The 12,977-nt window shown below is 41.0% G+C and overlaps 1 protein-coding gene across 5 annotated transcripts in view; it reads left to right on the top strand.

The window, feature by feature from the left end:
- Positions 1–12,977, top strand: part of LOC124297008 (uncharacterized) — a 115,269-nt gene that overhangs the window by 59,951 nt on the left and 42,341 nt on the right. For all 5 annotated transcript variants that reach the window (XM_046747566.1, XM_046747557.1, XM_046747588.1 and 2 more), the window contains one exon: positions 10,294–10,466. In XM_046747566.1, coding sequence (XP_046603522.1) covers positions 10,294–10,466 — 173 coding nt within the window. The remainder of the gene's footprint in view (positions 1–10,293; positions 10,467–12,977) is intronic.

The following is a 12,977-nucleotide window of genomic DNA, read 5'->3' on the forward strand; positions in this document are numbered from 1 at the left end:
TATTTTTTTCCGCAAAATGACTTCAGTAGGGTACCAGTTGCCTGGAATTTTGCGAGTGACGTAACACTGAGGAGGGAAACGAGATGAAAGAAAATAACGAAAAATACTATCGTTGTATAGAAACGAAGCATTATTTGTTCCTGCGATAAAATTAAAAAGTATAGGCTGAAAGTAGGGTTTGACTTTTTCCAATTACTTACTTTTCAGCTTTGCCAAGCTTTAATTAAAGCGTCTTAATTAACTCGCTATTCACCGCGTCATTTTCAATCGCCGATACTTATTGGCACGGAACAGTCCACGTTATCGCGAAATATCGCCGGCCTTTTTGACCAAATTTTTATTAAGTGAAAAGGTAAACCTGCGCTAACGAGATGCGAGCATTTAGTTATATGATTCACTCACAGCCTGACACATAATATTCGTAAAAGCTGTGCCGGAGATACCGCGGCTGGGGGGTTGAAAAATTTGCTGCAAGATATTTTTTTCTCGCCCAGATCTTGTTGCGTGGTAGATGAAAAAACAAAAAAAAAGTAGGGCACAAGAAAAAAAAAAAAAAAATACAAAAATCCAGCAAGGAGATGCTGTAACATGTATAAGTTGGCCAATATTCGTTACGTTTTACCGGTTTCCACGTTCTGACTGAAATTCTTGGAAAATGTTTTAGTTCAAACACTTATAGGGTTCAATTTCACTTTGAAATTTCTGTTACATTCATCCATTACCAACACGTTTCGCTACCTCTACATAAATACAAAATTGTGTACCATAAAATTGATAAACTTCAAACTTCTAGGTTTTTTTACGAGCATTTAAAATGATCAATGGCAATTATTTGAACCGCAAGATTTGGCTGTTCGATTTAGTCGAACACTACGAGAATCATATAATCGGAAATAAATTCTCACTCAAGCGTATCCAGAGTTAAGTTCAATACTTCTAACATGATATTGTTAATCTTAATAACCCAAGAACCTCTGCAAAGGCTGTGACCATCTGTTCGTCAATTAAGCGCGATTTTTTGGAACCACCCTTGATTTGAAGGAGCGATCAATACGACGTGATCCATCATCTCGTATCTCTTTCAGCTATAAACAACAAATTTGAAAACAGAAGAACGAAGAGGGAAGTAAAAATGAGGGAACTTGACGCATGTTGAACGAACTCCTGCTCTTTTTTTCAGCGGGAAACAAAGGCGCGTTAAGCTTTAGTTCTCGCTTATTGTACGTAGGTATACAATAAGAACGGAACGCGAATTAAGAAACTTGAAAGAGCCAAGTGAAACTGTGAGACAATATCTTGTCAAAGTACCGATCATATTGAAACAGATTTTTCAACCATTGTGAAGGAGGTTTCCCATCGCTCTTGTCGAATCGCCAAAAATTGAGTTAAAACCCGTACTTACAATTAGTTCTCCTCCTCCTCCCATTGAACTGCGCAGGCATGAGAACGAGGCGCTAATAACGCCTCGCGCCTGAATGCCTGTCGTTTTTTTTTTTTTGTTTCATTTTTCTGTTCCATTCATCCCGACTCCGTACGAATCGTATGACAGCTGACACAGACGGAAAACACACGCCCCCGTTATGGAAAACGGTATTAACCCCGGTTTTCGCCGTCACTGTTTCATCTCGTTTCACACGCCCTTTTTTTCTTTCTTTTTTTCTCCCCCTCTCTCTCTCTCTCTCTCTCTCCAACTTTGAGCAAAGCTTTACGGACGAAGCATTTTTTTGCCTCTCTCTCTCTGCACGAGATTAAACATTTTATTCTACTGTCGCACCGCTGAACGTGACGATTTTTGCAATTGTTAATAAAGCCGCGCTGCCCTCTGAGGGTATTCAGGTTGCTGGCGTGGATATCGGCAAACGGAAGGGGAGGGCTTGTGAGATGAGAAAAAAGCCGTTTGCCTTTCGGATGAAGCTCATCGTCATTCCGTCATACGTATTCAACGCCGCGAGAGGATGAAGTGGTTCATCATCCTTCCCTCCCAAAAGTTTTTACATTGAAGAACGTTTATTTGTTCACACGGTCGAACGAATCAATTATGCGGATATTCAGAAGCCTGATATAGAGCTGTTGGTCTCTCATCGTTTCTCGCTTTCCTTCGTGAGTTGAAAACATTCATACATAACCCCGGATTATCTGCACTTGGAAAATACTCAACGATTTGAAAAGGTATGAGGGAATGAATCAGGCTCACATGCAATTTAAGTCTTGGTGATAAATCTGTAACAATATTTCTGGATTTAGGTTCTTTTGAATTTCATGCAGCTGTTCGAATGAGAATAAAATAGTCATGGGTGAGAAAAATGTATCCGGTATCTTCGGTGAACTGCTTCCAGGGAAAAGACAAGCTGTCCTTGTTTTCAATCGCGTCAGGAAAAAATCTTGTTATTTGTATCCGATATTATAGGACGGCAGTGCGTCGAGGCAATCCCAGTATTCGATATCGTCGTATCCTCACTCTGCAAAATCCATATCTTGGAGGCGTTGGACCCTTAGGAGATGAGCATTTACCTACACGTAATACTGGCTGCAATCTAAAGCTAGCAGTAGATACTGCAATGCTCAGTGGGGGTACCTATACAGTTTCAAACTTGCTGAATCGAACCGTTATATAATATCCTTGTGCTCAATTTCGTACCTATCCCTTACACTCGAAGCGTTACTGATATCTTAGATGTTGCGCGGGGTACGTTCGGATCATTTCGAACTCACGTCACGGTGTTTTCATACATTTATCAAGAAAGTCTCACCGTCAGAGTCGGTACATTAAAAACAAAATTGAATTTTTCAGACTTAATAAATGAAATTATGATTCTTATCTCTGATATCTACATAGACTTCGAATTGCCATGAAATGTTTGGTTGATGGATGATATCAATTTTCTTGTGAGTTGAAAGCAATGCTTGAAAAAACATCAATAATATTTCCGTGATTTTTTTAGGGCTGTTGCTGCTCAGATTTGTTGTTTTCAACAATTGTTGATTGATTCACTGATATTGATCTCCATTTCTTCAGGTTTGAGAATGTTCAAGTTTTTCCCACGATATTCACTATTTATGAACGAATTTATGAGTGAGCAAAAAATTGTTTAAAGAGTTTTAAATTTTTTCCCTCAACGCAGTATGCTGTTAATTATTATCTTGTCAACAGTAGCAGAAAATGTATAGGCGCATCAATACTTTAATCCCAACTCAACGGTATTTCAGATGATTGATGTTCCGAAAACAACGCCGTTTTCACTGCTCCAGCGACACCGTAATCGTGTGATTTCTTTATTTGTTTTTCAAGTCGAGTAATGAAACTTTTCAACTTTGTACGCGGTACACAACGTCCGAGTTTTCGAACGGAATCACGTATCAATTCACGCTGTCGACGCGATGGTTTATTACGATTAACTTTAATGGTGAAAAGCATATTGCGCTCTAAGTGTTGAGAATTACCGGCTGTTCCGAACAAGGCATACGTCATACCAAAACTTGGTAGGTAGATTAACAGCTGTCCTGTTTCTCAGTGCGACGGAAGTACCTTAATCAGGTTCACGCCGTGTGGTTCTTGTAATTAAAACTCTTGGACTGAAATTTTTGAAGATTTATCCGGGTAAACGCGGGAGTTTTTAAGACGCGTTCCGCGTGCGTATAACGTCGAGGAATTAAAATGAAACTTACAATTAGTCGAATTAACGACCCTATAGCTCTTGCTTTATTAAATCCATGCCGAGTGCCGAATAACTCGCTCGGTAGTCACTCATAACGAGGCAGCTAATTCGACCCAAGCCGGCCTACCGGGGCCACTTGAAAATGTAGGTCTATTCCGGTTCGGAGACAACTTGAGAGGGCTTAATGGCCGCGGCGCCTAACCGGGATTAAGACCGGCCCACTCTCGGAAACCCTTAAAAACACTCGGCATGGCATCCATCGCTTAACTAGTCACCTTGGTCGATCTAGGCCTTCCTCTTCTCCACTTCCTCTGACGTAGGAGCAGTTTCAACGACCGACCTTCCAGGAGTTCGCGACTATCCTACCTATTTTCTCCCTTCGTGTTGCCCGGGAAGAGGAAACGCTGATGAATCGGCCGAGAGGCTGAAAAGTACTCGAAGACAGGAAAGGCAAGCCCTGCGTAGTCTCCGTTTATTTGTTTAACTTCCACATAACTTTGCTTCCTTAGTCGGCGAACGGCATCGAAGTTCTTAAGACGGTACCGAGTCGCGTTCTAGCCCCGGCAAATAGCCTGGAATTTTATTAGTAGTTTCGAATTTCTTTCGTCACGACGTCGGTGTTTTATTTCTGATGTATTATATACTAAGTCTCCAATGCTGATTTATTCCCATGGAAACTCATAGACTTAGTTCGAAAAAAAAAACGTCTTAGATGACATTTAAAGAATTTAAAACACATAATCTTACCACTCTTCGTAACCGTGCCTAACGATTTAAAGTACAGAATTTCACAGAACTTGAAATCAGAAAAGGAATGTGTTCATAATATTGTACATATTTGACGTTTCTTTTTCCTGGCATTTTGATAAAGTAAGTGTCACGATTTGTTATAAACGTACATGCAGTACATACATATAGTTTGAGACAGGTCAGGCCAAAAATTAATTCAGTGAAAATGTCATTCAAAATTTTTTCAGAAAAAATATTCAAATAAAGATGTAAACTGCTACAATATCATTTATTGATCTAAAAAACATTGATTAAATCAAAACAATTTACATGGTAATTCAACTCGAGACAATTTGCAAATTTATGCATGTCGTTACGAAGTGATATTTGCTATAATGTATTCATTAACCGTGTGATTCGCACGTCACGATTCTATGATTATACTTGAACAGACAGCACTTCGAAATGATTGCAGTAAAAGTGCGTGCTAAAAAGTTCTCTTCTATTATTCAGGTTCAGAATATGTCGGTATTTCCTGAAAGAACACGCTCTTTCCTCTTCAAATATTTATCCTCAAGGATGAATCGTTCTAATGTACCCACATTTCGCGTGAAGTTTCGTACACCGCGAGAAGCAGCAAAATCGCTTTCTTGTGACAATTGTGATGTTTGGTATATGTCAAACGGACTTGTAACGTCACTGTGAAAATGAGCCTGGAATTTCTCGGCAGAGGCTTGGAACTTGAAGATGAAATGAAATCACTGCAGATTGTAAAGGGGGTGAAGATTCGGTATCTGGCAACTGTCTCCGAGTGAACTCGGGTGTTAGTCCGATGTAACGAGTCATTGTCAGGGGCGGCAATATAGGTGACTTTGTTTTCGTTGGGTGGGAGTGACGTTTAAGCGACCCCAGATAGCCGGGTTTTTTGTAGCGAGAAAATTACTCCTCGGATTCCCGCAACATCCCTCCCCCCCGATCCCCCAAGTCTAAAACTGAATCTTCTCTGTTATGGCTGACGCTGTGATTATACGTGTAGACACGCATGCCTTGGTTGGTTCAACGGAAACACTTTTGCCCGGCGTATATATGCACAAGTGTGTACGCGTGGATTCTAAAATGTCAACGAGACAACCTCGATGAGGTCAAGGATGTGAAAAAAAAAAAAAAGTAACGAGAGTGCTTCAATTTCCATCTAGAGAATGGGCACCCGGCCTCGAATCGAAGAGAGAATAACAAGACCGAGTCCCACGCTTTTTCCTCGAGTTTGACGGTGCAAGGGTGTCGAGGACGAGCCCAGGACCCAGCTAGGGATAACAACTATCCCCCGGAGCAGAGCACTTAAAAACTTGAAACTCGGGGAAATTCCTTCGCGCTTACTCCGAGACATATCTGGCTTTTCGCACTGGAAATACGAGACGGATCACGGAAGTGGAGGCAAAAGTGGAGCTGGAACGAACCCATAGACAACGATGGTGAGGAGCCCCGGTACCTCCCACCCTCTCCTCGGTTTACGCATTCTCACATTCAGCACGTGACGTCGTACTAGACGGAGAAACACGAACGTAATGAGAAAAATGTAAAGAAAAAAATAAAAAATGACTTACTCCCTGATAGGAACCTTCCATCATTATCGCGGCGAACGTTTTTACCTCGCAAGTTTCGTTCGATATATTTGTCTTCTTTCGCCCAGCTTTGCTCGCGTTCAACGGTATGATGAGGGGTGTCATGTCACACATTTACGTTCGTATGTTTTTTCTTCGACAAATGACACGTGTCCGTTGTTTTTGAATGATGGGAAGAAAAATAAGGATATATTCAATATTAAGACGAGAGGAAAAACTGATTGTGTAATAACGTGAATTTCTTCACGCTCAAGAAATTGTTCAGGCGATTTGTCACTGAAAATTTTTTCCTCTTGTCACTTTGACAGTGAAATACTGTGCAATGACATGACAACTGCGCTAACTTATTAAACAGAACACTTTTGTCTACGTCGATATGAACTTTTCGGCTTGAATAATCGTCTGTTTATTATTCGCTATTTCATAGATATTCATATAATATAACATTCCTGGCTACAAGATAGCACGAATTTATTTGAAACAACGCGATAGTTGATTGCGATATTTTGGAAAAATATTCTATTTCACAGGTTCTCCAGTATCGCTGAAAATCATTGAAATTACAATACAGCATGAAGAACACTGAAAAAACGGAACACCAAAAACTAGATGCAGAGAACATTTGCATTTCCCAGTGTACTCATTAGCCTCGTTAAGCTTAGCCAGTCGCCTGGAAGAAGGACATTATTTTAATGTTCGGTTCGTAATTAATTATCGAGTACGAAACGAGGGTTGGAAGGATGATTAATAACGTTGAGGGCCGGTCGCATTTAATTGAAGCAAATAATCCGCTAATTCACGTGGTAAAACCTTGTCACCTTTGACAGATCCACAAATGTGTCTCTATTTGAGCGTCAAATAACGTTGCTGTGAGTCCTTCTTTCATCGTGCATAAAAAATACGAGCTCCTATGACGCGTTGTTTATTTCTCCCAAAGGCTAGTAATTTCCCGACACGTTTGAGTAACGTGATAACGGAGGAGTTTTTCCGAGCTTTTTGGCGAGAATAAAAGTTGCCAAAGATACGCAGACTTTTTTGCTTGACAGGAAGAAAACCAATCGAAAATCCAGTCATTCGTTACGCAATTCAAACTTTCTCAATGTCTTTCCTTCTTTCTATCGCTTTATCACTTGAACTCGCACTCGTACGTACGTCGTCAGTAGTAACGAGTCACGGGGAGAAAACGTTCAATAGCGTCAAGCGAATTGTGTTCTGTAACAACTAGAGAGAGTGGGAAAATAACGCTTCGAACGTGCTGGAACCATTATCAGTAGTGATAAATCAAAAAGTTCAATTCAAGGCGTGCAGATTGCAGGGAGTATTGATTTGAGTCAACAGTTTCGTTCTCACAATTTCGGGGTGTCATTGGGTGGGAAATGAGCGGGTTTGAATGATCGGATACCGACATGACCACGTGGCTTGGAAACCATTTGCAGACGCCCAGCTATCGGCCGTTGTCTTGTTTCTGAATTTAGTATCAATCGAACTTACCGGCTGTCCAGGTCCGCTTGGTCCCTCGTCGAATTTCAATTCAATGGTAATCCTGACTGTGAGTCTCTTTCACTCCGATGAACGAAATATATCGTGATTGAGGTCCTCAGCTATGATTCGGCAAATAAACACTCCGATTGACTTAGAATATAACAGTTTACGTTTGATAAATTATTCGATACGACGCCCAAAGCTTAGTCCAGATTTTTTAATACCTACTCGGACGGTTGCGGTAAAGCTACCAATATTTGATGCTAAACCACGCAAGATTCTGTCACAGTGTTATTTTATGCATAGTCCGGGATCAAAAAGTTTCCGGTGATTTTACGAAATCTATTTTGTAATGGTGGGCCTATACCGTCTGAATAATGAAGGGTTCGAAAAAGCATACCTAATGAATTACAAGACAAGATCAATCAAGCGGAATTTAATTTTAACGATATCCCCAACATAGACGGGAATTTTGAAACCCTTGAATCTCAACCAAGACAGACCGATCATTATTCATTTTGAAGCAGCTATACGTTGTTGTACAATTTTATTTCAATACCGATTACGCCGCTCATTTGTCTAAATTAAACAAATTACAGCTCATTATGTTGGTAATTAAATTTCTCACAGATCACCTGAGACGAATTCCTTTCTTTGGCTTCCTAGGGAGCCACTGAAGCATAGCGTGGAATGCCATCAAAGGCTATAATCAATAAATTTCTATTCTATAGAAAAACCATATTGACATTGCATGCAAAACTCGTTGAAAGTGTTTGTTTTTAAAAATACTTTAATTTTAGTTTTCACACATTGATCTCAAAAGTTATTCGTTTCATTACCGTTTTCACTGAATCGAACGTTTGATATATCAGGCTTCACCTACACTGTTAAAATTTTTCTTCGTAGCTGAAATGATTCTCATAATTTGCCAAGAGAAACGATGAAGCAGGATGTGACGTCGAGTGATGGAAAAAAACGAATTGCTGTACGTACTGGGCAAATTCCAACCGTAGGCGTAAACTGTCGAGGAACCACGTGAACGATGGTTCAATTATTGCTTTTAAAGTAATACAAATTACGGTTGACCAACCGCCCACTGAAGCTCGTAACTTTTTCGAACGACTGTCGTATCATTGAATTAGGAGTACCTAGCCATCATTTTTCACTGTTTATCCAATCTCATATACTCCAATTTTCACAGTTTCAGCACATATATGTACAGCAGCGTCTATTTTTCTCGAGTTAAAGGAAAACACTGAAAAATCGCACGAATAAAAAACGTTAAATAATCAAAGGCATTACGAGTCGATGTCCTTAACAAGGTTCAAAGCGATTCTTTCAACGAGAGTAGAAGCGGCTCAAAGATTTCTTTTTCAAGTTATCCATCATTCTGTTACAAGGGCAGTGAGTAAGGGAGTATCGATTTTATTCTGGCACAAAGAACGGGCAAATCCTTATGGCGACAATATTCGAGTGATAAAAAAAGAGGAGCGAAGGACGAAAATTTTCCATCGTGGATATTTTAAAAGTGGTTTTAAGTGATTACCGCCCAAGAAGGGCAGACGATTCTGTCCGGGAAATACAAAGATGGAGGGCGCCTCTGATTCCATTACACATTTCATTCGTTCCCATATACCATAGCTTTTAGGAGCCTCGAAAAAGCAGCCCTAAATGTCTGATCTTCTCTTCCATGGCTTTCGGGGGGATGAATCTTGTGATGATCCGATCCTTCACCGGTAACGCTTGCCCAACTTACTTTTTCAGACTTCCTAGTTTCCCACTGACGTTAGTGAGTGATTGTCGATTGCCGCGTAACTGATCGACTGTACTGATTGAATAATCTCGTCGGCTTCTCATCGAAGAATTTTTTTTGTCGGTTTTCAAGGAAGGTAGTCAACTCTGTCACGTTTGATTTTTGAGTCAAGTTTGAGTAGCTACTTTTAGTAGCGAAAGGCTCGCAAATAACGAACGCTTATATGGCTGACAGATACTCGTTTTACCTTTGGAATTTGAAAAATGGTGTATCATTGTTACTTGCATTTATTCTACTTGAAACGACGGTTTTCAACTCTTTTCGTACGATAAATTTGAAAGAATTCGTAAGGTTCAAAAAATTCACTCCGCATTTTTTTCTGGTATCTACCTAGCTTTTGCAGAAACTAGAATGATTTATGACCGATCGAACTACACCCTCGGTTACAAATCTTAGGACCTGCTAATAATCAATAGAATTACAAAAAAACGTACTGAAAAAAGTACCACGATTAGATTTGAATCTTTAGTTCCAATGATAACTAAGATTGTGTCGTACCTGAAAGCACCTGGTATCCTTATTTCACGGCATAGACAAAGTCGTAACAACGTCAAAAGTGCAAGCTTGTCAAGACTTGCATCATCCGTTGAAATCGTGGTAATCAAACAATTATGGACCACTGTTCAAACTTCAAAGCTCAAAATAAAGATAGGAATAGTATTTTTCAGGCGTATAATCTTTGTTTATTCGCAAGCCTTTCCGCACGGATACCAGGTATTCAAACTTGACTTTAAAATCAAGTCCGAAGAGTGACCATCCCCTTAAATATGCACACGGATCTCTAGCGAATCCGAACTTCATATCCGAATTGGGTAACAAAAAACTTTAGTGTAGCAAAAAATCTCACCGGTACACAAAACTTTTCCAAGTTCTACCCTCATTTGCTTTTGATCAAAAAAAGTCCGTTGGATTACGAGGGTGATAATTCGATGTCCGTAACGGTTGGCGATACCCATCGTTATTAACATATTTGATTACGGTTTTGTTCCAGACGGCGGAGTGGTCGGAAGTTCGGGGATGGGTCCTGTGGTGACTCCGCACACCCTCGAGCTCACTCCACGTGGTAGGGTGATCCTCCGGTCGGCGCCACCGGAAACGGCGCGGGCCTATCTACCCCCGGAGTATCGTCCTGGTAGAACCTATTCAGACACCGACTCCGAGAAGGTAACTATGCCCCTGCTCTCACGGTCCCATTAGCTATTCCCTCTTCTCCTTTTCCTCAATTTTATTACTCTTCGTTATCAAGCAGCCATCGATTTCTAGGTAAATAAAGCGTGTTACGTTCCAAAATCCACTGTCACCCCTTAGAATGTACATGTTTGCAATGACGCAAATGAGCGCGCCTCAAGTCTTCGAAACAAAAAAGCTTTTTCAGGATCTGCACCAGATTTAAATCAGTGATATAATCCTTCGCCATTTGTGTACATACATACCTATATCAGGTTACTTTGGTTGTTTTTTTGTAGACCTGTAAAGGATCCTTTTCCACGACAAATAGCAAATACATTTAAACTTACTGGAAGCTTATCTTGTATAGAAAGCTGGCTCAGTAATTTTCTCGTAAAAGCTATCGGTGGAAAAAATTATCCAAACATACATAGTAACACACTGTATAAGTTGCTATTATAATTTAGGCGTGACGCATTATGTCTGAATGACGACCACGTTCTTGCGGGCTACCGAGTATGCCAATAATAATGAAGAAACGACGGGTCGATCGACCGTTTGTTATTTCAACCCAGTAGGTTCAGCTGTTTCGGCTTAAGGGACGAATATGCATGTGAAAGGCGGACGAAACAGATGGATCGGTATACATGTAGCCGTCGGTTTTTGCTCGAATTCAGCTTGAAGCGGGGCTTAATCTACTTTCGTAAATTGCCAACTTCACCGACTATGGAACCGAGCGCAGTATTTTCCTCGCAGCACGTTCTACCGGAAGCTTATCATGCGCTTGTAATTAAAAACTTTAGGTATAGTTGTTGCGCTGCCCGGTAGGACACCACCTGCTCCATTATTATGTGGGGCTTTGAATCGACTGATCTATCGACACACCGATATTCGTGTGCGTCGTGTCGTCAGGCACAGACGAGGAAGTTCGCGACAAAGCTCGAAAACTTTACCGAATGTTCTGATCACGTACATTGTTCGGGTTCATGGTGCGGGGTGAGCTTCTAAAGAGCACCACGAGTCTACGTACCTACAGGGGTAAAAGTGTATCGGGTGATCGGCGCAAATAAAACTTTAGGTGGGTAGATAGGATAGGAATTTCTCCGATATTATCCTTCCGCGTTTCATATCTTGGATCAGCCAAAGTATACCCTCAGACACCTTGAATGGTTCTACGCGTTATATTGAGATTGAGAGTCAGTACCTGTAATGCATATGCGATAGACAGACTCGCTGACCCGGGCTTATTAAAACTTATGACTGCCACTCCATATTCTCGCATAAGTACCACACGCGTGTGGCATTGAAAGCATGAAATATAATTCCGGGAGCTTATACTATGAGCTGGGAAGTTCATTCAAAAGCAGTAGGATCCTTTGATTCTATGCAGTCCAGTTTTCAACTCATGAACGTACAAAATGAATCGTCTGTTTATTATTCGAAGTACGAAGAACAGAGTGAATTTCATTAGGTCAACGTTCGGTGTGAGTGTAATCCTACGTTTTTTTAGTCTGGCCTTCCATTGAACAATATACTCGTTCTAACTCTATTTTTACGTGTAGCTACGAAGTATCCAGAGTTAGTTTTCCCTGACTGCACAGGATCATCACTTCTCTACATCAGAGATGCTTTCATCTATCATTCAAAGCGGAATACAACCTGAATTCCAAATTACTTGCGACCAGTTGAAAAGGACCTTTGCTTTGGCGGCTTTACAAAGAGAAAGCACTGCTGCAGGGCTCGTTTATTCATCAGTGCAGCGAAAATTTCCGTGTCATTTACGTTGCGACTACTACCATGACCATCTAGGAGTTATCTTGAGAAAAGATAAGAGGGCGAGAAAGAGAACCAGCTTTGCAATTCCAATAACACGCTGAAAATACAAGTGGTAGCGAGCGCATCGGGGAACGCTGGAGGGAAAAATAATAGCCACGTCTATTTCTGCATTCGGTACGCCTCGTGTGTTGTCAGAGAGAACCGAGTTGCGTTGACATCCGTTTATCCGGCTATCCCCGTCTCGTCGTCTGTGTCTTTTTCTATCGCCACCTCCGTTTCCTATTCTTCTTCTGACGGATTCCAGCGGAACATGCGAAACGAAGCAAGCCACATTTTCACCGTATCAGCAGCGGCTTCATTCTCATCTTTATCGTCTCTCATCGCGTTTCTCTGGCTTTCGCTTCTATACTGCTCGTTTTCGTTCGTAGAATCCACCGCTTCTCGGCGTTCCGTTCTTGGTGATTTATGACGTATCTGCCACTGTAAATGTAACAAGATGTGAAATGAATGCTACATGGATCTGCCCATCTTCTTATACCTTCACGATCAGCTGGAGGATCCCAGTTCTTGACATCAACGTGCGGGTGCCTTGCGTTGGATCTTGATGTGCATGATGTTACATTCCGGTTGTCACCGGAGGCTTTCTTTCCGAGTGACGATTGGGTATGGCTATACTTTACCACGCTTTATATAATAACAGCGTTTCGTGGCACAGATGTATCCTCAGGTCCG

The sequence above is a fragment of the Neodiprion virginianus genome, chromosome 1 (genome assembly GCF_021901495.1).
Source record: "Neodiprion virginianus isolate iyNeoVirg1 chromosome 1, iyNeoVirg1.1, whole genome shotgun sequence".
NCBI lineage: Eukaryota > Metazoa > Arthropoda > Insecta > Hymenoptera > Diprionidae > Neodiprion > Neodiprion virginianus.